At 42.8% G+C, this 26,468-nt stretch overlaps 1 protein-coding gene across 8 annotated transcripts in view; it reads right to left on the bottom strand.

Annotated features, from left to right (window-relative positions):
* The window catches only part of WWC1 (WW and C2 domain containing 1), a 179,142-nt gene that overhangs the window by 68,755 nt on the left and 83,919 nt on the right, over positions 1-26,468 (bottom strand). For all 8 annotated transcript variants that reach the window (XM_030825315.1, XM_030825299.1, XM_030825288.1 and 5 more), the window contains exons 3-5: positions 16,958-17,161; positions 4,966-5,042; positions 2,845-2,924 (exon numbers count right to left, since the gene is read on the bottom strand). In XM_030825315.1, coding sequence (XP_030681175.1) covers positions 2,845-2,924; positions 4,966-5,042; positions 16,958-17,161 — 361 coding nt within the window. The remainder of the gene's footprint in view (positions 1-2,844; positions 2,925-4,965; positions 5,043-16,957; positions 17,162-26,468) is intronic.

Below are 26,468 nucleotides of genomic sequence, written 5' to 3' on the forward strand. Positions count from 1 at the left end.
TTCCAATTCAATCTTTACAACCCCTAGGTTTTCAAATGAAGTCAAAGCTCACAGGGGTTAAGTCACTTTTCCAAGGACCCAGGGAACTGGGATTTAAACCCTGACCACCTGCCTCTCAAGACTACATTCCTGACCCTCTCTGCCAAGGTGTACATTAAAGGAGGCATCTTCCTCCACAATGGACGCAGAGCCTGGCTTCCGGCTAAGGGGTGTGGGTGGCTGGAGCTGCCATGGAGTCTTATCTGGGCCTGATATCAAACATGGGGCAGAGGGAGAGGGGAAGAAAGGAGGCTTGTCTTTGGGGTTTCAGCATCAGCTTACCAAACAACAAGAGTTTTCAATGCTGCTACAGGGTGACAAAGTGGTAAAACAGGTTTGTGGTGGCTCAGAGAATAATGGGAAGTGTTCTAACCAGAAGCTTTTGGACTGCAGGAGCCAGGAGGCAGGGAGAACCCATTCAGTAAGATGATGTGGGAGTGAGTAGCCCTTAAACTGTGCGCTCAGAAGCCATTTTGCTGCAAAGTGGAGGAATCAGGCTATTGCTTTAATAGGTCAAAAATAGGCATTTTGTAAGCTTATACTATTGCCCCAAACTGTCATTGGTGCTACTGAAGATTGCCAAGTAGCATAAAGCATGGTTCCAGGCCTTAACAAGTTCAGAATTCGGTTTGAGAGACAAGATTGGTATATGTATACACACATATATAAATAACACATATATAACGTAGATGTAAACATATAGAAAGCCATAATTTATAATACTTTGTAAGACACAAAAATTACATACAACTTGTGATAATACAAAGCCATACTTTCTTATAGCATGTGTTGTGCTGAATTCGTGTGGCTCACCCCAGGTAGTGGGGACTTGTGGGGTGGGAAGATGTGAAAAAGAACCAACTGGTCCCTCAACGGATGACCACAGTTCCCTCAACTAATAGGGCTTGGAGATAGACATCCAAAGGCTTGGGGCTATGGCCACAGAATGATGAGGGTGGATTTGAAATTCATGGAATGAGGAAAAGGTATAGCAGTCAGGGAGGGGCAAAAAGTGAGAAATAGCCATCCATACAGGTGTGGCCTCCCTGGGAATGTAAGTGAGATGCCCCCTTAGAAGGGAGAAATCTGCCCAGTGTCTTGCCTAGAGCGTCTAAGAGGGCTACCAGGTGACCTTCATAATGATTGTCCAGTGAGCCCATTGGATACACTGAACACAATTCAATGAACGAGTCTGTTCCATGCTGTAGTTAATAACAACAATAAGCTAACATCTTTCTCTCTCCCTTTCTTAATTTCTTTCTCTCCTCCTCTCTCTCCTTCTTTTCTTTCTTTTTTTCCTTTTTTTCGAGACAAGGTCTCACTTTGTCATCCAGACTGCAGGGCTTGCTTTCTCTCTCTCTCCTTCTCTTTCTTTCTCTCTCCTTCCTTCCTTTCTTTTTTTCTTTCTTTCTTTGGAGAGAGGGTCTCACTTTGTCACCCAGACTGGAGGGCTTTTTCTCTTTCTCTCTCACTCTTTCTCCTTTCCTTTCCCTCCCTCCCTTCCTTCCTTTCTTCTTCCCTCCCTTCCTTCCTCCCTCTCCTCCCCTCCCCTTCTCTCTCTCTCTCTAATTCTTTCAAGACAGGGTCTCACTTTGTCACTTAGACTGGAGTGCAGTGGTGCAATCAGCTCACTGCAACCTCCAACTCACAGGCTCAAGCAATCCTCTCACCCTGGCCTCCCAAAGTGCTGGGATTATAGGCCTGAGCCACCGTGCCCAGCCACAATAAGCTAACCTTTCTTGAGTACCTGCTAAGTGACTCAGTTTTCTCATCTATAAAATGGGGATAGTTAGATAACAAAGCATTCCTTACAGTGTTGCTATAGCATCAAACGAGCACACCTGCTTGGAAACACTGCAGGGGTTCCCTGGCACAGAGTAACTACTCAACAAAGCTTAGCTAGTATCGTCACAATCACGACAGGTAACACAACTACTCTTAAGAAACAACAAAGCTACTGCGTGTTCTCACTTATAAGTGGGAGCTAAATGATGAGAACACATGGACACATAGAGGGGAAAAACACAGACTGAGGCCTCTGGGAGGGTGGACGGTGAGAGGAGGGAGAGGATCAGGAAAAGTAACTAATGGGTACTAGGCTTAATACCTGGGTGATGAAATAACCTGTACAACAAACCCCCATGACACAAGTTTACCTGTATAACAAATCTGCACACGTACCCCTAAACTTCAAATAAAAGTTAAAAAAAATAATAAGAAGAAGACACAACAGAGCTGTATTTTACCTGGCCACAGCTCAGCTTCTAAAATTACATTTGGTGAAAGTCATCCTGGAAACTCCTTAAGTCACCCATAGAGCACAATGCATATGGCATACTTTTCTAGTAATCGGTTTTTGCTAGAAGAGATCATTAATCCTTCAATGAAGCACGTAGTGACTGCTTTTAGGGGATATGGAAAAAAGAAGTGTGTTTTGTTCGTGTGCATATGAGACCCTACTGGATCGACTAGAGATGAGGCGTGTGCACAGAAATGCTGGGCAATGCTTGTTTCTGTGACTGGATAGTAACACTTGGCTAAGTGGAACAAATCTTAATGGCTTCAGGAGGCCACAGGACAATGAGTGTTCTATGGTCTGAAACGACTCCCCTCTCCTCTTTCCAAACCCCACCCTTGGGTGGCAGTATCTTCAGGAAATGCCAGTGGAACAGAACTTGAATTGAATGATGAGAGAGCCAAATTTTGAGAAGGGAGGAAAGGGACTGAAGGAGAGAGAGACAGAGTACAGGAGGGGAGCCTGGGTGGGGAGCGGCCCCCATGCTCTGGGATGCAGGGTGTACTTACTTCTTCAGGGTCTGAAAGCCACGCTCTTTGAACTGCAGCTCGTGCTGGAGGTGAACCATCTCTCTCTTCAGCTTGTTGACCTGGAGGGCAGCAGACCACACACAGGGCTGGGTCAGAGGCTGACACCAAGGTACAGGCTGCCTTCTCCCTGGAAAGGGAACCCAGAGCCTCCCACTGCACCTGCATAATGACTCAGGTCAGCACCCCTTGGGCCACACTGGTCAGAGCCCCCTCCTGTCACCGATGTTGGCCTTGGTCTCTGCAGATGCCCATTCAGTCAGCATCCCAGGCAGTGTTTCTGTAGGTCATTCCTAGCCAGTCCTTGCTCCAGGGAAACAGGAGGTGGACAGAAGCTGACCTGGGATAGAGTGGGCCTTCCCACTTCCTCACTGTGTGAACTCTCTCAAGCCATCTTGCCATCCTGAGCCTCCCTTTCGTGTTCTGATGGATGAGGACAATGGCAATTCCCAGAGCTGTGGATCACTTAAAGCTGGCAAAGGCTATGAGAGTGCTTCACGTGGAGGCAAGAGGCAACTTAGTAACTTTAGTGGCAAGACATGCCTTAGGAGCTAGACTAGGTCTGCTGGTTTGTGTGGCCTACACTGTATTATTCAACTTTTAAAATGAGTTGCTAATAATCAGATCTTCAGAAAGTTCACATAATAAACCTAGACACGCAGTTCCTTTATGAAAACACCTGAAGATGTGGTAACTGAGCCCACATTCCAGCATGGGCACAACAGACTAGAGTTCAAATGCAATTGCCTTTAAGACTTGGCAGACCTCTCCTGGTTACACAGTCACCGCAACTCTCTACTGCCTCACCCCCAGCCCCCATCCCTCATTTATGTCTTCTTGCAGGCATCTGAGTTTGTGGAAACTGTTAAATTCTTTGAGTTTAACTAAACCACTATTCAAAATACTGACTTTGCCACGAGCAAGTAATTTCACTGCTGTGCCTCAGTTTTCATATTGGTAAAATGGAAATACTAATATTTATTCCCTAAGGTAATCATGAAGTAATTAAAATAAGATAATGCAGAATAATCAGTAGCTAGGAAGACAGTACACTATATTAGAAACTTTGGAGTAAGACTTGAATCTCTTGTAACCTTAGGCAAGTTTCTTAGCTCCCCTAAGCCTCTGTTTGCTCATCTTTAAAATGCAGGTGACAGCTTGGCGCTGGCTCATGCCTGTAATTGCAGCACTTTGGGAGGCCGAGGCAGGTGGATCACCTGAGGTCAGGAGTTTGAGACCAGCCTGACTAATATGGTGAAACCCTGTCTCTACTAAAAACACAAAAATTGCTGGGCATGGTGGCATGTGCCTGTATTCCCAGCTACTTGGGAGTGTGAGGTATGAGAATTGCTTGATCCTGGGAGGGCGGAGGTTGCAGTGAGCCAAGATTGCACCACTGCACTCCAGCCTGGGTGACAGAGTGAGCCTCTATCTCAGAAAATAAATAAAATAGAATAAAACAAAATGTGGCCAGGAGCGGTGGCTCACGCCTGTAACCCCAGCACTTTGGGAGGCCGAGCGGGTGGATCATGAGGTCAGGAGATCAAGACCATCCTGGCTAACACAGTGAAACCCCATCTCTACTAAAAATACAAAAAATTAGCTGGGCGTGGTGGCGGGCACCTGTAGTCCCAGCTACATGGGAGGCTGAGGCAGGAGAATGCCGTGAACCCGGGATGCGGAGCTTGCAGTGAGCACAGACCGTGCCACTGCACTCCAGCCTGGGTGACAGAGCAAGACTCTGTCTCAAAAAAAAAATAAATAAATAAATAAAATAAAAATAAATAAATAAATAAAAATAATAAAACAAAATAAAATGCAGATGACAGTAGTTACTTCATAGAGTTGTTACAAGGACACGAGATAATACACATGAGCTATTTTGCACTGTGCCTGGTATATGGTGACTGCTTGTGAGATGGTAGCTGCTACAACCATTACTATTACTGTGACTACTGCTTCTACTGTTATTATTTAGGACCTTGCTAGCACTGGCTGTCACAGCCTGGCTGGGGCATCTGTTCTGGTCTTGTGGGTGGCCTTGTGGCCTAAGACCTCAGTGGCCCCCATCACTAGCACACAGCATAGGTGAAGAAGTCCTACCCGGGATTTTGCAGTGGCAATTTCAGCTTTCAGGATCTCAGGGTCATACTTAGAGCTGGATGATGAACCAGAGACCACTGTAAGGAAAAAAGAAAAACAAGAATATCAGTAGAAGAAACAGATTTCAGCAAAGTTGGCTTATTGGCCATCTAAATAAACCTAGAAAGGAAGGACTAAAAGTGAACAATCTAAATGTTCAACAAAGGGGGATTTGTTACATAAAGATGGTACACGCACAAATGGGGACTACACAACTTAAAATGAGGATGAAGAATATTGAATGACAAGGGAAAATGTTGAAACTCATTATGTGAAAGCAAGTTTACAAACAAAGTGTAAAGAATAATTTAAATTTGGGGCCAGGCACAGTGGCTGAAGCTTGTAATCCCAGCCCTTTGGGAGGCTGAGGCAGGGGGATCACCTGAAATCAGGAGTTTAAGACCAGCCTGGCCAACACGGGGAAATCCCATCTCTGTTAAAAATAAAAAAATTAGCTGGGCATGGTGGTGGGCGCCTGTAGTCCCAGCTATGCAGGAGGCTGAGGCACGAGAATTGCTTGAACCTGGGAGGCAGAGGTTGCAGTGAGCGAAATCACATCATCACATTCCAGCCTGGGCGGCAGAGCGAGACTCCGTCTCAAACAAAAAAAAAAAATTTAAATTTGGAAAATACAGTTTCCAAATATACACACACATATGCATTTTAAAAAGACTGAAAAAAATACCAAAGAGAACACAGATATCTAGAGAGTTAGATGGTAAATGATATTATCATCTTTATATTTTTATCTTTTCTTGTTTTAAAAACAATAAACATATGCTTTACAATCAGAAAAAAATAACTGAAAGTATTGTTGATTGTACTTTATAATATTAATGTACATTCAAAAAGGAAAATAAATTATCCATAATCTCACCACCCTAATACAATGATCGTTTTCCCAGGCTGCCTTCCAGTATATATCCACGGTTCTGTCATGTAGCTGTAATCTTACTGTATTTTTAAAATAGTATTTATTAATGTCTTGAAAAAGGATTTTAAGCCTTATGCAAGTGAACACTACATAGTAAAATACATTTAAACTAAGGAAAACGAGACAAAGAGAAAATAAGGATAAGGGAACAAACTGGGACAGGCTCTGAGCCTCGTAACTGGTAATGTGAGGGGGAAATAGGACCAGATATAAGATTTGTGGTGTCCTTAAGGTAAACACAACCCCACTGTTCAGAAAAGAACAGTTATTCTTGGTCGGGAGGCCAGAGAAGTATTTCTCCTGTGAGTCCTTAATCACACTGTAGGAACAATTTCATCATCTCCCCTGTCTACCTACTACCATCTGAACACTCTTTCCTGTTCACATGTAGCCAAATCACCTGCTGAGATCTGGGTTTTTCTGAGGATAGAGAAGCTTATTTGGTGATTGCTGGCAATTATCAGTGTCTGGAGGTAGGTATGACAGTCATGAGGGGAATGCTACTGTTTGGCTTTGTTTAAAAATACTTTAATAGGCCTTTTGGTTATGCACAAGGCATTAAAATGTAATATTTGGAAGTTTGGGGGAAGAGAAAACTGCTCTGCATAATAACATAAAAGATGTTTGGCACCACAAGAAGTGTTGCATTTCTCCTGAATTTACAATGACAATGATGATGGAGAAGAAGAAGACCGAGGTTTACCAGAAGAGATGAGTGGGGACAACACTGGGGTGGCAAGGGCCTTGTAGCCTTTGTCTCAAGCATGGAACAGGGAATCCATGTACAGAGATGTTTTATTGCCAATTTAAAGTTTTCATCTCCTGGTGTCTAATTCCTTTGGTCTTTGCCAGACTTGCGGATTTCAGGGACAGACCTGGTTGGATATTTACCTAGAGGTGTCACCTTAAGCATACAGTGTAGGGAGGTTATAATATTATAATGTTATAATAAAATGACCTTGAACAAAATGATGTTATTTGAGGACCTGCTGTATTTCCCAAATAGGTAGTTTCAACAAAATATTAAGACAGTTAACACCATTTATCACTCACTGATCAGTAGTAATAACAGGGTGAAAGAAGAGAGGAGCTGTCAGTGTGGCAATAACCTGGGAATACACACAGAAAGGTCCTCAAGGAGTGTGGGGCAGAGCGGGGGCCATCTGTTCTATGAGCACCCTGTCCTGCCAACCACCCTGTTCATCAGGCTGTGCCTCTGGACATGGGTCTGTACTGTGGGGCAATGTTGAGGAGACTGTGGCAGCAGCATGGAAGACTCTGTAAAAATGGCAAGACTTGGCCGGGCGTGGTGGCTCACGCTTGTAATCCCAGCACTTCGGGAGGCCGAGGCGGGCGGATCGTGAGGTCAGAAGATCGAGACCACGGTGAAACCCTGTCTCTACTAAAAATACAAAAAAAATTAGCCGGGCGTGGTGGCGGGCGCCTGTAGTCCCAGCTACTCGGAGAGGCTGAGGCAGGAGAATGGCATGAACCCGGGAGGCAGAGCTTGCAGTGAGCCGAGATTGCGCCACTGCACTCCGGCCTGGGCGACAGAGTGAGACTCCGTCTCAAAAAAAAAAAAAAAAGGGCAAGACCTGACCCAGACAGGGAGAGGTTGGCTGTGTAGACCAGTCATGCCAGGGCTGACTTGAGGCATGCATCGTGTTCCTTGGGCATGCCCGGAAATCCTGGAGACGAAGGATGCCAAAAAGAAGAGATTCTCACCAACTGGGCCACCAGGAGCTTTAATTCTTACACCCTGGAGTATTGCTGTGAAGTGCACAATTTTTACCTAAAGCCACTGACACGAGATGTAGCCTGTTACTTATCCTTTTGTAAGTAAATGTTTGATTGAGGTAAAAAATACATACACAGCAGTGTACACATCATGTATGTACAGCTTGAGGAATTTTCACAAAAGAAACACACTCAAGCAATCAGCACTCCAATCAAGAAAACAGGTCATCAGCCTCTCCTTTGTGTCTGCATCCCTTCACTATCCTCTACTACGAGATTTTTTTTTTTTTGAGATGGAGTCTCCCTCTGTTTCCCAGGCTGGAATTCAGTGGTGTGAACTCAGCTCACTGCCACCTCTTCCTCCTGGGTTCAAGCGATTCTCCTGCCTCAGCCTCCTGAGTAGGTGGGATTACAGGCACCCGCCACCACGCCCAGCTAATTTTTGTATTTTTAGTAGAGATGGGGTTTCACCATGTTGACCAGGCTGGTCTCAAACTCCTGACCTCAAGTGATCCACCCACCTCGGCCCCCCAAGTGCTGGGATTACAGACGTGAGCCACCACGCCTGGCCCCACTACAAGAACTTTATATCCAAAAGGACTTTAAATACTGTCTTGTCCCAATGTTTAATAGTTCTTAATTTTTAGTTTTTATTAAAGTTATATATGAACACAGTTTAACAGTCCAACGTAGTACGAGGTTTGCTATAAAAAAGAGCATTCCACAACCCCATCCCCATAACTCACACCCTAAAAGAAAATCATTTTCAATTTCTTGGGTGGCTACCTCTAGTGCTAATAATATGCATGCATTACTACTTCTTGATCTTTTCTGTTTTCGGCATTACTTATTTACTTATCTCTCAGGAGGATGGGGACTTAGCCTCCCTTCCTTCCCTTCCCCAGCCCCTACAGCATGCACATGAACCTCTCTCATCTCCCCATCATCCTAAAAGCAATAACATACTTTTGGTGAAAGCGATCTTCAGTGTTTGCATTATTTTTACTCTGCAAACACTATTCAGGATGGAATCAGCTAGCCGACTTTGCTTACTTTTACTTTTCAGCACTTTTTTTTCCCCTTGAGTTAATTATTGTCATTTTTACATTTGCTTAGTTTCTCCAAACTTATCACTAATTCAACCTCACATTCTGCTGGTTATCTAAATCTCCTCTCATAGAGTCCAGACCAGTGTGAATCTGGTGAGTTTTCTGTTTTGGGATCTGTCCTGCCAGGGCTTCTGCCCTGCTTCAGTGTGAGCGACTCTGTGCTCGGCTGGCTTCCCGAGATCCGCCTTTGTGTTCCTCTGCGTGTCTCCTCACCTCTCTGTATATCACGTTTTCCTTTTCGTGGTCTACCCCCTCATTTTGGTAGAAAATCATCTCCAGTAGCTTCCTGAGAAAGAAACCATGAAGGAAATGAACTTTCTAAAATCTCACATGTCTGAAAATAGCCTTATTCGGCCCTACACTTGATTAAAGGTAGTTTTGCTGGATATAGAATTCTAGGTCAGAAATAATTTTTCTTAAATCCTTGAAGGCATTGCACCATGGTCTTTTAGATTTCCAGTGCTATTGGTGAGAAGTCTGGAGCTATTCTGAGTCCTGATCATTTCTGTGTGACCTGATTTTTTTCTCTCTGAAAGCTTTTAGGATCTTGAATTGTCCCAGTGTTTGAAGTTCCACAATGAGATATCTTGGTGTGAGCCGACTTTCATCCACTGTGTTGGACACTCAGTGAACCCTTTCAGTCTAAAAATTCTCCTCCTTCAGTTCTGGGAAATGTTTCTGAATTATTTCAGCGATGCTTTTCACCTCTGTTTCCTCTGTTCTATCTGGAACATATTTTCCTCAGATAGTAGATTTCCTGTCCTTGTAGTCTATTTTTTTTTTTCCTCTTATTTTCAATCTTGTATTTTTGCTCTGATTTTTAGGTTTCCTCCATTTTACTTTCCAGTCTTCCTTTGGAGTTTTCATTTCTACTATCATATTTTAATTTCCATGAGCTCTTTTTTACTCTCTGAAGGTTCCTTTTTAAACAATGTAGTACTGCGTTCTTGTTTCCTGACCATATAGCTTCTCTTAACGTTCTCTTCTTCATGCAAACTCCTTGTTTCCTCCAAGCCCTCCCTTCACCACGTGCTGGTTTGAGTCTCATTTTCTCTGTTAGAGGCTTTCCTCGGATATCTGGAATCTTGGTTGTCTGCTCACATTTAAAGATGGGCGCCCAAAATGCTGACTAGAGTGGGGTGTGTGGACTGTGAGTTGCACAGCACGTGATTTGTTTTCTATTTTTAAAATTTATTTTATTATTTAAGAGACAGGTGTCTGTTGCCCAGGCTGAAGTGCAATGTACACAATCATAGCTCACTGTGACCTTGAACTCCTGGGCTCAGGGAATCCTCCTGCCTCAGCCTACTGAATAGCTGGGACTACAGGTGCTTGCCACCACGCTCGGGTAATTTTCTTCTTTAAATTTTTTGTAGAGTTAGGGTCTTACTATGTTGCCTAGGCTGGTCTTAAACTCTTGGTTTCAAGTGATCCTCCCATCTCGGCCTCTCAAAGTGCTGGCATTACAGGCATGAGCGCCTGGTCACAGCCCATGATTTGGCTGGACATGATTTGGTTTCAACCAGGAATCCTCAATGTCAGTGTCTTTCCAGCTTTTCTCTGTATATCTCTTCCCTGGTCAGATTTCCAGTAGAGTTCTCTACTGTCCAGCCTAGAGGGTAATGACCTGGCACCGTTCTGGGCGCCAAGTGGTATATGAGGGCTAAGTCTCAAAACCCTTCACTTACTCATGCTTTCAGGATAGTACAGTACTCTGGCTCTGAATTTGCCTTGTGTCCTGGAGTCCAGAGACTCTATTTTACCCTCTCCAAAAAATAAACTTGCAGTCATTTGCCAGACTGAAGATGGTGGTTGCCTCACTGTATCGATTTAAGGAAAAGATCTGATGGTCTAATTGTCTTAGAAACAACTTTTACCCAATCCTCTTTGAGACCCTCCTCCCTTCAGTCTTACTTGCAGAAATAGCTGCTGCCACCAACATCTACGGTTTTTGCAAGTGCTCTATAGAACAGTGTTGTGAGCCTTCCTCACTATCAGCCCATTTTCTCTTTTCTCAGGTCTGCTACATAGGTTGCCACCTGTCTGTCTGCTTTCCAGCTTCCAAATTTTATTGCTGTTCTTTATTCTCTAATTTTCCCTAATCTTATACATATATATGCATGCCTTAAAATATATTTTATCTGATATTCTCCTAGTTTTGCAGTGAGTAAAATCAAGTGAGTGGTTCAACTGGCATTTTTTAGTTTTTTTTTTTTTTTTGAGACGGAGTCTTGCTATGTTGCCCAGGCTGGAGTGCAGTGGCTAGATCTCAGCTCACTACAAGCTCCACCTCCCAGGTTCACACTATTCTCCTGCCTCAGCCTCCTGAGTAGCTGGGACTACAGGCACCCATCACCACACCCGGCTACTTTTTTGTATTTTTAGCAGAGATGGGGTTTCACTGTGTTAGCCAGGATGGTCTCGATCTCCTGACCTCGTGATCCGCCCGCCTCGGCCTCCCAAAGTGCTGGGATTACAGGCGTGAGCCACGGCGCCTGGTCCATTTTTTAGTTTTTAGAGATGAGATCTTGCAATGTTGCCTGGACTGGACTCCTGGGCTCAAGCGATCCTCCCACTTCAGCCTCCTGAGTAACTGGAACTACATGTGTATGCCACCATGCCTGGCTTCAACTGGCATTTTTATCTGGAAAGCCCTCAATGATTTATTTTCCAAATGGGAAATCAAGGCCTAGGGAGGGGAAAAATATGATAAGGTCCCAAAGAACCCAGCTTTCTTGAGTTCTTACCTTTTAGAGGGTGGAGGAACCAAATGTAGCTGAAGAGCCTCAGCATTTGACTGATGTGGGTTAAATTAAGAAAATTGATTTTGAGATCAGATATATCTGGTTACAAAGGCTACCTTGCCACTCTTTACCAGTGTGCCTTTGGGGAAGCCACTTCCTCTTTGGGGGCCTCAGTTCCCTTGTCTGTAGAATGGGAACAACACTGTCTTAGAGGACTGTGTGTGTGATTCAGGAGGGAGGTTACTTAGAGTGCCTGACATATTGCCCTCCAGGCACACAACAGGTGCATATTAAATGTTAGTTCCCTTCTTCCCCATGGAGCTAGAGATTACACCAGAGAGTCGACAGCAAAGCCTCCATCCCCAAGGCAGGGCCCCGTCTGTGTCTGGGACCCAGAGCAGCCAAGGCCAGGTGGCAAAACCCTCACAAGCCCTGGCAAGCCATCTGAGTTAGAGAACAGGCGTGTGACTTCATCCATCTGTCATGCCAAGAGCTTGACTTGGAAGGCAAACCTGGCTTGTAAAACTTGAAGACAGAGTCATGATGAGGCTTGGGTCACACCTTGTTTAACTGGGATGCTTGGGCTGGGGGAATCCCAGTTTCTGTGTGGTTTAGATCTCAGATCCAGCTGCCTGAAATGACCCTAGTCCCTTCAGATGGAAGATATTTAACACTGAAAATGGTGGTGGTGCCTCTGAGGCCAGTGGAGCTCTTGGGAGTGTCTGGAAGTCATATGACAAGGCTGAGGAACTGTATTGTTTACTTCCTACCTTTGATCATGTATTTATTCTTATTGGTTCCAGAGATCTGTAAAAAAAAAACTCTTTTTCATTTACAATGCGAATGAACTAATAATTATTATTATTTACTGAGAGCTTAAGAATATGAAAAGTACTACTCCAAGGACTTTACATTCGTTAAGTAATTTAGACCCCATAACACTCCCATGAAGATGATACTATGATTAGATTGATTTTATAGATGAAGAAAACTGAGGCACAGAAGTGGCATAACTTGTGCAAGGTTACAACAGCTAGTAATTTGCATATCCTGGATTTGAACCAAAAAAGTCTGGCTCCAGAGTCCAGAGTCTCAAAATATTATGTATTTCCTATCAAAAGGACTATTTATTGAGCCATTAATATGTTCTAAGGAAATAGTACCAAGTGTCTTACCTAGACCAGTGGTTTGGGCAGTTTTATCCCCTATGACACTTACAACAAAATCTAGAGACATTTTTCGTTATCACAACTTGGGTGGGGGTGCTACCGGCAGCTAGTGGGTACAGAACAAGGATGCTGCTAAACACCCTATAATACACAGCGCTCACAAAGAAGAGTTACCCAGACCGAAATGTTAATGGTGCTGAGGTTAAGAAACTCTGACATGGTCCCGTGAGATGAAGGTACTATTAACATTTCTGCCCGACTGGTTCAGTCGGTAGAGAATGAGACTCTTAATCTCAGGGTCATAGATTCATGTCGCATGTTGGGTGCCAAGAATTTAAAAATTAACTAAAAACAAAAATTCAATAGTTAAACACAAAGATTCTGAGACTTAAAGAGGGAGCACGCTCCCCTAGAGAACACCCAGGCTGTGTGACGTCAGAGTCCAGCTACCACCTCCCACTACAGTGCTTCTTTTTTATTTTTTTGAGATGGAGTCTTGCTCTGTCTCCCAGGCTGGAGTGCAGTGGTGCTGTCTCGGCTCACTGCAACCTCCATCTCCTGGGTTCAAGCAAGCGATTCTCCTGCCTCAGCCTCCCGAGTAGCTGGGACTACAGGTGTGCGCCACCACGCCCAGCTAATTTTTGTATTTTTCATAGAGACAGGGTTTTGCCATGTTGGCTGGGATGGTCTCCATCTCCTGACCTCGTGATCCGCCTGCCTCAGCCTCCCAAAGTGCTGGGATTACAGGCATGAACCACCGCACCTGGCCTCCTACTACAGTGCTTCTCATGTGAATGTTTCATTCTCATAGTGCCCAACTCTGGTTTTCAATTTTGGAAACTTTTTATCTATAGAAAATTTGAAAGAATAATATAATGAATCTCAATATATCCTTCTCTTAGAGCCACGAATTTTTAATATTTTCCCATGCTTCTTCTTGCCATCCCTCTTCCCATCCCAGTTCTTTCTTCCTCTCATTAGGGTGGTTCACAGTAAGCCCTCCACTAATCATGATTAGAAATGGTGACAAAATCTGGACCATATTCAAAGCCATCAATGTGTCATCGACAATTATTTATTTTTTGTTTTTTGTTTTTATTTTGAGATGGAGTCTCGCTCTGTCACTCAGGCTGGAGTACAGTGGTGCAATCTTGGCTCACTGCAACCTCCGCCTCCCAGGTTCAGGCAATTCTCCTGCCTCAGCCTCCTGAGTAGCTGGGATTACAGGCATGTGCCACCACGCCCGGCTAATTTTTGTATTTTTAGAAGAGAGAAGGTTTTACCATGTTGGCCAGACTGGTCTCAAACTCCTGACCTCAACTGATCCACCCACCTTGGCCTCCCAAACTGCTGGGATTACATGTGTGAGCCACCGTGCCCGACTGAGTTTTTCCTATTTTCTTTCCTTTCCTTTTTTTCTTGGACCTTTTTTGGAATAAGCTGCAGATATGTTGCCACATGCATCTTCATAAAATCTATGTAGACATTCTCCTACATATTCATAACTCCATTATCACAACTCAGGAAAGTCTCCAATTGTCTGAGAATGTCTTTTATGGCTGCTTTCCCCCCATTTCAGTCTCTAATTCAAAGTACAAACATTTCATTTGGTGGTATGCCTCTTTAGGCTTTTAAAAAAAAACCTAGTCTAACTGTCTTATAGAATAATCCATATTATGGATTTGTCTGGCTGTGCTCTTGATTAGATTCAGATGAAATATTCTTGTGAGGGATCCTCCATGATGTCTTTATTGCATCACATCAGAAGGCATTGACATCACCTGGTCTCATTGTTGGTCATGCTAATTTTACCACTATGTAAAGTGGTGGCTGCACATCTCTCCAATGTAAAAGTACATCCTCCTGAAATTAGTGAGTGATTTGTGGGGTAATTCTCATTACCTGACATGTAATTATGGGTCCATGTAAATATCCTGTCCCCCAAAATACAAAGGTTTGTTTTTATTTGTTTTTATATACACCTGACACTTTTTCAACCTGTGGGACTTTCGAGAGAGAGAGAGAGAAATCACTTTGCTCCTTTAAACCTGAGGTTCAACAGGGACAATAACATCTCTCTTCCAGGACTGTCTTAACAATAATGGTATGGACTGAATTGTGTCTCCCCTAGATAAATATTATACATTGATGTCCCAATGCCCAAAGTGAGGAGTATTTGAAGATGAGGCTTTGGGGAAATAGGCTTAAATGAGGTCTTGAGGGTAGGCTCCTCATGATGGGATTAGTGCCCTTATAGAAAGAGGCACCGGAGAAGGCAGTTGTCTGCAAGCCAGGAAGACAGCCCTCACCAGAACTCGACCTTGCTGGTACCCGAATCTCAGACGTCCAGGCTCCAGAACTGTAAGAAGATAAATGTCTATCGTTTAAGCCACCCAATCTATGGTATTTTATTACGGCAGCTCGGGTTGACTAAGACAGATTAAGTGCTAAAACCTTCCTAAAAGTCTCCAGAACATTACTTGATACAGAATAGCTAATGAATGTAATACAGTTCTTTTCTATAACCTCTGAGATCCTGGGGGTTTTCCTGAGCTGCTAAGGAAAAAGGCGGGGCTGGGACAGTAAGTACCCTGGCAGGGTTTGTCCTGTCTTGGTAGCAGACAGAACTTCTCAAAGTGAGGGCTTCACACTACAGGAGAGTTCAATGGCCCAACCCAGCCATGGCCACCCTGATACCATGCCCTGACGCTAGTCCCTGTGGCCTGGCCCACATGAAAATACTGTGGGGACAACAGAACAGATTTGCAAGTTACCACTATCTCTCACCAGCTGTAAGACCCTGGGCACATTGTTGATCCTAAGCCTCAGTTTCCTAATCTGTTAAAGGGTGTTATTAATTGTTCTTGCTCATAGAACTGTTATGAGGATTAACAGAAATAGCATATTCAGACTATAGCAGAGTGCCTGGCATGAAACAGAGACTCAATAAACACAGGAACAATTTAGTTATTAGAAACAGTAAGGCTTGGCATGGTGGCTCACACCTATAATCCCAGCACTTTGGGAGGCTGAGGCAGGTGGATCACCTGAGGTCAGGAGTTCGAGAACAGCCTGGCCAACGTGGGGAAACCCTGTCTCTACTAAAAATACAAAACTTAGCTGGACATGGTGGCTCACGCTTGTAATCCCAGCTGAGGCAGGAGAATTGCCGGAACCCGGGAGGCGGAGGTTACAGTGAGCCAAGATTGTGCCACTGCACTCCAGCTCGGGCGACAGAGCGAGGGTCCACCTCAAAAAAAAAAAAAAAAAAAAAAAGAAAAGAAAAAGAAAAAAAAAAAAGAACAAGGGGATTTTGGCATGCTCGCTCTCCCCCTTTGGGTACCAGGCATAGGATAGGAGCCCCGCTCTGACCAAGTTTATGTTCTGGTGGAGGAAATACTGATAACATACAAGCAGATGTATTGTGATATGTGCTATGAAGGAAATAAACAGACAGCCATGGCCAAGACTAGAGTTGAGGAAGAGTGGCTTCTGATAGAGTTGTCAGAGCAGGCCTCTCAGAGGTGATGATCTGAAGGATGAGACTTGAAGACTGAGAAGGACTTAGCCTTGCAAATGGATGGGTGACAAAGCATTCTAGGAAGGGGACAGGCAAATACTAAGGCACTGAGGTGGAAAATTACAGGGTGGGGTAGGGAAGCAGAAAGGGGGGCTGGGGACTCAGCACATCTGGAGCCTAGTGAGGGCATGAGATGGGGCAGGAGTGGCTGGCAGGGGCCTGACCACGGAGGGCTATGTAGTCCATGGAAAGAGTGAGGGGAAGCCACTGAAGGGCATTTGATTGTTTTGAAATTGTGGTAAATATATGCAATATAAAATTTACCATTTTAACCATTTATTAAGTGTACTGTTCAGTAGCATTAAGTACATTTACACTGTTGTGAACATACTACCATCCATCTCTAGAAATTTTCTTCTTCCCAAACTGGAACTCTGTAATTGTTAACTAAGAATTCCCCACTCCCAATTCCCCTAGTCCCTGAAAGCTTTTAAACAAGGAGATATGTAATCCGATTGGCATTCTGAGATGATTACAAATGAAATAAAATGAAACGCAAACGGCAAATGAATCACTGCAAGGCACAGGTAGGAGCAGGAAGAACAGTAGACAAGATGGTGGTTTGGACAAAGAGTAGAGGTGAAGAAAAATGGGCAGACTTGAGAAGCAATATTGGCAGAACTCAGTGTGGCCATTCTCTGTTGGTGTCGGTGGGGGTGGTGGTAGTGGGAGGTACTCACAGCTGACCTGGGAGCCCAGCTTGTGCTCCCAGACGGCATGCAGTTGCTGGTACTCCTGCTGTGCAAGCTCCAGGCGCTGCTGCTTCACCTGGTAGATCTCCTTTTGTGCACTCAGAGCCTCCTGGGCCACCACCAGGTAATCCTTCAGCATATGTTCCTGCTCCCGCCGCCATTGTACTCGAGGATCCTCAATCTGAGTGGTTTCTGGAACAGACCCCAGAGATTCTAGGTCAGCATCTCACAAATATGTGTTGGGCTGGTGGCCTGTGGAATCCACTAGCAGAAAACAAAAAGCAAAATGCATAGACAAATCACAATAAATGTAAGTGGGGCAAACTCGTTTACTAAATGACAGTGATTCTCCATTTGGAGTAGTCAAACAAATAATAAACCAGGGGGCTGGGTGCGGTGGCTCACGCCTGTAATCCCAGCACTTTGGGAGGCTGAGGCAGGTGGATCACTTGAGGTCAAGGAGCTTGAGACCAGCCTGGCCAACGTGGTAAAATCTCATCTCTACTAAAAGTACAAAAATTAGCCAGTATGGTGGCAGGCACCTGTAACCCCAGCTACTTGGGAGGCTGTGGCAGGAGAATTGCTTGAACCCAGGAGGGGGAGGCTGCAGCAAGCTGAGATCGTGCCACTGCACTCCAGCCTGGATGACAGAGTGAGACTCTGCCTCAAAAAAAAAAAAAAAAAAAAAAGAATAAACCGGATCAATTCCCAAACCCAATGTCAATCTCTGAGAACAGCCTGAATAAGGATCAGGTTTGAGTACTAATCTAGACAGAGAGGCTCAAGGACATTAGAGATGCTCAAGGTAATCTCCTTTGGTGAAGACTAAAGGAAAGAAAAATAACCAATGTTTCAGCGGATGTGGAGAAATAGGTACCCCACAGCCAGCTGGAAATGTAAATTAGAACAGCCTTACTAGAAGACTATCTGACGATGCAAATTAAGAGCCTTAAAATGTTAATACCCTTTGACCAATAATTCTCCCTATAGTAATTCATTATAAAAAGTAATTTAAATTCAAACATATATTTGTACAAAACCATGATAATAATAATACATTATGAAGTAGCAAGCACATGTCATTCATTCTATGGTAAGTGCTGTTCTAAGAACTTTACATATGTTTACTTCTTAAATCCTTACACTAACCTTATAGATTCTATTACTATCCCCATTATACCAATGAGAAAACTGAGACATAGAGAGGTTAAGTAACTTGCTCAAAGTCACACAGGAAATAAGTGTTCAAATATATATGCTATATCACAGAATGCACTATTATAACGATAACACCTTTGAAGAAAAACTAATAAAATGGAAAAGTACATACAATATGCAGGTCATAAAAATGAATAAATAACTGTATCTATCAAAATCAATATGCACATTCTCAAAAAGATGAGAAAATAGGAAAATATCAACAACCAACTAGGTGGCGGGATATTTTAGGATATTTTATTTTTTACAAAATTTTGTGTACAAAAAACATATACAATAATGATCTGAAAAAAAGCAGCTGACTAGATATGGAAGAGGTTAAAATAATGTCAAAGAATCAATGCCCATGGACTATTAACTCCTCAGTCACCCCCAGTTGTTGGGTGGTGTTAGGGGTGATCAAAAAACCAGAAATTGTACAATTAGGGCAATGTGGTGAATCCAGCCTCCAGAAAGGTATTGCTTCTGAATTGATTACTGGTATGTAAAAAATGGAGAGATGTATTCATTAAAATCCTGTTTTACGGCTTTTCTTGATCATTCAGAAGTTATGGCCACCTTGGGTTCACAACTGGCCAGAAATCCCAGCACTCCATCTGTCAAAACCTGGTCTGCTTCATTCATTTATGTCATATGCCTAGCCTGGGGAAACACTGGAGTTTATGCCTCCCAATCTAGGCCCTTTAGCTCACATTCCTTCTAAAGAGGTCCATTGAGCATCTCTAGTGAAAGAAAGATCAAAGAAGCAGCAGGGCCAAGTTCTCATTCCTGCCAATAATCGCTGTGTTACAACAGAAAGGCTGTTTAACTTCTCTGAGTCTACTTTTGTATCTGTTAAAGGGGGTAATGAACCCTGCATCATTACTTCCCAGGAAACAGGAAACTAAAGCACTTGTGCCAGGTAAAAGAAACAAATGGTAGTGAAAGTAAAACCCAAACTATTGCCTAGGACCAGTTTTTGTTGTTGTTGTTTTCTTTTTTCTTTTCTTTTTTTTTGAGATGGAGTCTTGCTCTGTCTCCCAGGCTGGAGTGCAGTGGTATGATCTTAGCTCACTGCAACCTCTGCCTCCTGGGTTCAAGTAATTCTCCCTGCCTCAGCCTCCCAAGTAGCTGGGATTACAGGCGCCCGCCACTACGCCCAGCTAATTTTTGTATTTTTAGTAGAGACAGGGTTTCACCATGTTAACCAGGCTAGTCTTGAACTCCTGACCTCAGGTAACCACCTGCCTTGGCCTCTGAAAGTGCTGGGATTACAGGCGTGAGGCACTGAATCCAGCCTAGAACCAATTTTTGAATCGTCTGTGAATAGCAATTCTTCAAGCTATTCCTCCTTTTTCTGAGAAAACAAGTAAGGTCTGAAGACTGCTGGCAGTGGCTACAAAAAACTGCCCCTCATGAGAAAAGCTTTCCATCCCTTCAAACCAGAGGCAGGAACAAATGCAAAAATAACACAAAGACAAAACAAAAAACAAGGGGGAGGTGGAATTTGTAAAACTGGGCTACAGAACAGCTGCTGTGGGTTCCCATCTCCCATCAGCAGCTGTGGATTCCCTCGGCGTTCAGGACTCATGGGTCCCCCCGAGGGATCTGCCCTACACCTCCAGCTGGCACAGGCCACAGAAAAAAGCAGCTCAGCCTGTCTTGAGCAGGCTGGCAATGTTTCTTAAAGTTTGTAACTTTTAGAAGATCTGATTTTTCACCGAAAAATAATGAAAAATACAAAAAAGAAAAATCCCACAATTCCACCATGACAAGTTTGTGAAGTAAGAGAGTTTCCATCTCTCCAATCCCATTGCCCAGAGGTAACTGTTGTTGAGTCTCACACAGATACTGCCTTCTGATTATACATGAAGTTTTGTTTATACACACATGCCTATATATACAAGGTTACTTTAATGCAACATGGACCATGCCATATATATTGGTCTGTGACTTGTTTTCATCTCCAAATGATATAGCATGCTCACTTTTGCCTGTAGGTGCACCATCTTCTAAACACCTGTATAGTGTTCCACGCTATGGTATTTGGATTTATTTAGCCAGACCTCGAAGGGAAATATTTGAAGTGTTTTCAGTTCTTTTGCTACTACATTCAATGCTGCAGTAAGGGTTCTTAAAAACATATGTCTATGAACTTGTGCTATTAATTCTGTGGGATAGCTTTCTTAAAGAGAAACTAATAGATCAGAGGGTACACACACTTACAATTTTAATAGATATTACCAAATTACCTTCCAAAGGCAGGTAATTTCTGTTCCTCTCCCCCCACATTCTCAGTGAAATTGCTTTTTTTTTTTCTTTTTAAAAGTCAGTGCCTCATCCAGTGATTTTGGGTCTTTGCTGCATATTAGAATTAGCAGAGAAGCTTAAAAAAAAAAAAAAAAAAGCCTGAACCCCGTCCCACCCCCTGAAGAACACTTAAATTAGAATTTCCAGGAGTGGGGCTCAGGTGTTGACAGTTTTTAAAGCTTCTCTGGGTGACTCTGGTGCAGATATAGCTGAGAGCCCCTGGCTGAACATTCGAATCACCCAGGAGAATTTTTTAAAAATCTCAATCCTACTCCAGATCACTCAAATCCCAATCTCTGGGAGTGAGAATAAAGCAACGATGATTTACAAAGCTCCCCAAATAATTCCAATGTGCCACCCAATGTGAGAACCAGTGTTTAAGAGATGACAAACACATGGGCCGATCGGTCACTGAGGCTGGCAGGTGCGATGCAGGCTCCAGGTGGAATCACCTGCCCAGGTGCTGGTTGAAATGCTGGGCCCGTGTCAAGTTCCCTAAGTGACACCTAGGTGGATCCTCCCACAGTGTTCTGGATTTCATCTGGAAGGGGCACCCTCCCTTTGGCCTTAGACCTCAGCACCACTCTGTAAAACTATAAAGGTATATGAGACACTTACCTGAAGGTCTGGCCAAGCCAGGTGGCTTGGCGGCCATTTTTGGTGGCTCATGGTCTCTTTTGTAAACCAGTAAGAATAGATGGGTGCACGAGCAGACAAAAACAACACACAAACTCACACCAGAACTGGTTCTCAGACTGGCTGCACACCGGAATCACCTGAGAGATTTCCACTGAATTGATCTACAGTGTGAAGTGGGCATCAATTTGTTACATTTCTAAGAACATTTCCTTTACCCCAATGATCCCTTGGATGCTCCCAGGCAATCTCCTCTACCCACCCCCTCTCCCAGTTTGCCTGTTTTAGGACTTCATATGCATGGACTCACACAGTATTTGCTCTCAGGGCCTTGGTTCTTTCACTAAGCAGAAGGTTTTTGAGACTCATTCCTATTGCTGTATCTGTTGTACATTTCTTACTATTGCTGAATAATATTCTAGTGTATGAATATATCACATTGCCTTTGTGATAAATTGTTAGTTTGCTTCTAGTTAGGGATTATTATGACGAATACTCTAAGTCTTTGTGTGGGCATGTTTTCGTTTCTCTTGGACAAAAATACCAGGGGTAGAATTGCTGGGTTATACTTGGCAAGTATATGTCGAATTTCATAAGAAACTGGCAAACTTTTCCAAACTGGTTGTACCATTTTACATTCTCACCAGCAGTGTATCAGAATTCTAGTTCTTCCACATCCTTGCTAGCAGTTGGTATTGTTATTTTTTCCCTCATTTTAGTCATTATAGTGGGTATGTAATGATACCTCGCTGGAATTTTTTTATTTTTTGAGATGGGGTCTCACTATGCTGTCCAGGCTGGTCTTCAACTCCTGGGCTAAAGTGATCCTCCAGCCTCAGGCTCCCAAGTAGCTGGGACTACTTGGCATGCACCACCATGCCCCAGCTGATTCTGTATTTTTATTTTTGTAGAGATGAGGTCTCACTATGTTGCCCTGTGCTGCCTTACGTTTTGCTATGGCTGGTCTTGAACTCCCGGGCTCAAGTGACCCTCCACCTCAGCACCCTGAAGTGCTGGGATTACAGGCATGAGCGACTGTGCCAGCTGCTTCTTACTGTTAAGTTGTAGGACTTCTTTACATACTTGGAATATGGTTCTTTGTTAGATATATATATTGCAATATTGTCTCCTGTGGCTTGTCTTTTCAGTTTCTTAACAATGTCTTTTGAGGAACAAAGGTTTTAATTTGATGAAACCAAATTTATCAATTTTTCTTTTCTGGTTAGTACTTTTTATGAGTTGTCCAAAAAAATCTTTGCCTATCATAAAATCTTGCAGATTTTCTCCTGTGTTTTCTTTTAGATGTTTTATAGTTTTAGCTTTTATGTTTACGTCTATGATCCATTTTGAGTTTAATTTTACATATGGTGTGAGGCAAAGGTAGAAGTGTTGGCCTATTTTTTTTCCATATGGATACCAGTTGTACCAGCAATTGTTGAAAAGATTATCCTTCAAGGGCATTGGGCCTTTTCAAAGTTCTTTACATGGTTCTAAAGAGCTGTGTTGGCTGGGTGCAGTGGCTCACGCCTGTAATACCAGCACTTTGGGAGACCGAGGCAGGTGGATCACTTGAGGTCAGGAGTTCAAGACCAACCTGATCAACATAGCGAAACCCCATCTGTATTAAAAATACAAAAATTAGCTGGGTGTGGTGGTGCATGCCTGTAATCCCAGCTACTCAGGAGACTGAGGCAGGAGAATCGCTTGAACCCAGGAGGCAGAGGTTGCAGTGAGCCAAGATCACGCCATTGCACTCCAGCCTGGGTGACAAGAGTTAAACTCTGTCTCAAAAAAAAAACAGAGTTGTATTAATGCCATTAGTTCTGAACTGTCACACCCTGAGGGGGTCCTCCCACAGCCCAGCCCCTTCTGCTGACACTACCCTTCCTCAAGTCCATCTTAACAAAATAGGTAACTTTATAACTGGCAGGCCCTTTGAGATCGTCTTGGCCACTACATTTTAGTTCTTGTTTTAATTAAAAGTATACATAGATATAGCTTAATAATTCAGCGCACCATAAAATTTCCTACATAAAAAATCTCCCTCATATCCCACTTTCCAAAAGCAGCTACTTTCCAAACTTGTATCTGCTTTAGTGCAGGCATCATTGAGAACCACTTCTCCACTTTCTTCTGCTCCATGCTGTAAATCTCTCCCTACAAACACACGCCATACACATTTTCCATACAGCACACATGGCAGCACACTCATGGGCTCTCCATACACCCACCCCTTCCTACACTTGCCACACACCTGTTTTCTCCACACTGCATACACACCCACGCCGCTAACAATACTGCATTTTCCAAGGGCCTTAGCAACAACAAAAGCAATTCTCTTAAAAACATCAGGAGAATATTCAACCTTGTTACTATGCAAAGGAGTGCAAATTCAAAACAATGAAGTAAGAGTTTAAACCTATGATATATGTATCAAAAGTCAAAAGAAACGAAGATAGCCCCATACTGATAAAGGTCTGAGGAAAACAGTACCCTTATGTCTTGTGGCAGTACAGGCTGATATAATCTTTTGGAAATATTCACCAGTCTAGGAATATATACTAAAAGCTCCCAAAGTATTTATAACTTTGACTTCAAAATCCTATACTTGGAAATGAATTTTCAGGAAATTATCACAAAGAAAGTAACATACACAAAGAGTCTTCCCTGAGTGCTATTTAAAATAATAAATGAAAATAAACCAAAAGGTTGGCAATAGGAGCATTATGGTACTTCCACTATGTGTTTTATTTTTCCTTTTTTAAAAAATTTAACTTTTAAATTTTAGATTCAGGGGGTACATGTGCATGTTTGTTACATGGATGTATTGCATGATGCTGAGGTTTGGGGTATGACTGAACCAAGGTACTGTGCATAGTACCCAGTAGGCAGTTTTTCAACCTTTGCCCCCATCTCCCTACCCTCTCTAGTAGTCCCTAGTGTCTACTGCTGCCATCTTTTATGTCCATAAGTACCCATTGTTTAGCTCCCACTTATAAGTGAGAACATGTGGTATTTGTTTGTCCTTGTATTAATTTGCTTAGAATAATGGCCTCCAGCTGCATCCTTGTTGCAGCAAAGGACATGATTTTTTCTTTTTTAATGACTGTATAGTATTCCATGGTGTATATATACCACATTTGCTTTATTCAATCCACCGCTGATGGGCACTAAGGTTGATGCCATGCCTTTGATATTAGGAATAGTACTGTGATGAATATGAGTGCATGTGTCTTTTTGGTAGAATGATATCTTTCCTTCTGGATATATACCTAGTAATAGGACTGCTGGGTTGAATGGTAGTTCTAAGTTCTTTGAGAAATCTCCAAACTGCTTTCCACAGTGGCTGAACTAATTTACATTCCCACTGACAGCATATAAGTGTTCTCTTTTCTCCACATCCTCACCAGCATCTGTTGTTTTTTGACTCTTTAATGATAGCCATTCTGACTGGTGTGAGATGGTATCTCCCTGTGGTTTTGATTTGCATTTCTCTGATGATCACGGATGTAGAGCATTTTTTCATGTTTGTTAGCCTCTTTTATGTCTCCTTTTGAGAAGTATCTGCTCATTCTTTTGCTCACTTTCTAATGGGGTTGTTTTTTGCTTGTTGAATTTTTTAAGTTCCTTATACATTCTGGATATTAGACCTTTACTGGATGCATAGTTTACAAATATTTTCTCCCATTCCATAGGTTTTCTGTTTACTCTGTTGATAGCTTCTTTTGCTGTGCAGAAGCTCTTTAGTTTAATTAGGTCCCATTTGTCAATTTTAGTTTTTGTTGCAATTGCTTTTGAGGACTTATAAATTCTTTCTCAAGGCCAATGTACAGAATGGTGTTTTCTAGGTTCTCTTCTAGGCCTCTTATAGTTTGAGGTCTTACATTTAAATCTTTAATCCATTTTGAGTTAATTTTTGTATATGGTAAAAGGTAGGGGTCCAGTTTTATTCTTTTGCATATGGCTAGCCAGCTATCCCAACACCATTTATTGAACAGGAAGTCCTTTCCCCGCTGCATATTTTTGTCGACTTAGTTGAAGATCAAATAGCTGTAGGTGTGCGGCTTTATTTCTAAATTCTCTATTCTGTTCCATTGGTCTACGTGCCTGCTTTTGTACTAGTATCATGCTGTTTTGGATACTGCAGCCTTATAGTATAGTTTGAAGTTGGATAATATGATGCCTCTGGCTTTGTTCTTTTTGCTTAGATTTGCTTTGGCCATTTGGACTCTTTTCTGGCTCGAAATGAATTTAGAATAGTTTTTTCTAATTCTGTGAAAAATGATGTTGGTAGTGTGATATGAATAGCATTGAATCTGCAGATTGCTTTATGTAGTATGGCCATTTAAACAATATTGATTCTTCCAATCCATAAGCATGGAATGTTTTTCCATTTGTTTGTGTCACCTGTAATTTCTTTCAGCAGTGTTTAGTAGTTCTCCTTGTATAGATCTTTCACCTCCTTGGCTAGATGTATTCCTAGGTATTGTTCTGTGTGTGTGGCTACTGTAAATGGGATTGCGTTCTTGATTTGGTTCTCAGTTTGAACATTATTGGTGTATAGAAATGCTATTGATTTTTTACATTTATTTTGTATCCGAAACTTTGCTGAAATCATTTATCAGTTTTAGAAGTCTTTTGGCAGAATCTTTAGGGTTGTCTAGGTATAGAATCATATCACCAGTGAAGAGAGATATTTTGACTTCTTCTTTTCCTATTTGGATATCTTCTATTTCTTTCTCTTGCCTTGACTGCTCTGGCTAGGACTTCCTCCATTATGTGTTAAAATGTATTGACACATCCTTTTGATGTATTAAAAATGACAAATATGGGCCAGGTACAGCGGCTTATGCCTGTAATCCCAGCACTTTGGGAGGCCCAGGCAGGAGGATCACCTGCGGTCAGGAGTTTGAAACCAGCCTGGCCAACATGGTGAAACCCCATCTCTACTAAAAATACAAAAATTAGCGAGGCATGGTGGCACACGTCTGTAATTCCAGCTATTCAGGAGGCTGAGGCAGGAGAATTGTTTGAACTTGGGAGGCGGAGGTTGCAGTGAGCCAAGATCACACCACTGCACTACAGCCTGGGGACAGAGCAAGACTCTGTCTAGAAATAAAAAAAAAAGACAAATATGAAGATTATATAGCATCCCTTAGATATCTATGATATAGTATGAAGAGAAAACAGACATAAAATTTGATCACTGATTAAAACCATCTAATCATGGTATGTGTAGATAATCAGGGATACTGAATACTGACATGAAATAGTAAAAATGGCTTATGTTTTAGAAACAGTTGTCTGTAGGCTGGGTGTGGTGGCTCCTGTCTGCATTCCCAGCACTTTGGGAGGC

This window comes from Nomascus leucogenys, chromosome 2 (genome assembly GCF_006542625.1).
Source record: "Nomascus leucogenys isolate Asia chromosome 2, Asia_NLE_v1, whole genome shotgun sequence".
Classification (NCBI taxonomy): Eukaryota; Metazoa; Chordata; class Mammalia; order Primates; family Hylobatidae; genus Nomascus; species Nomascus leucogenys.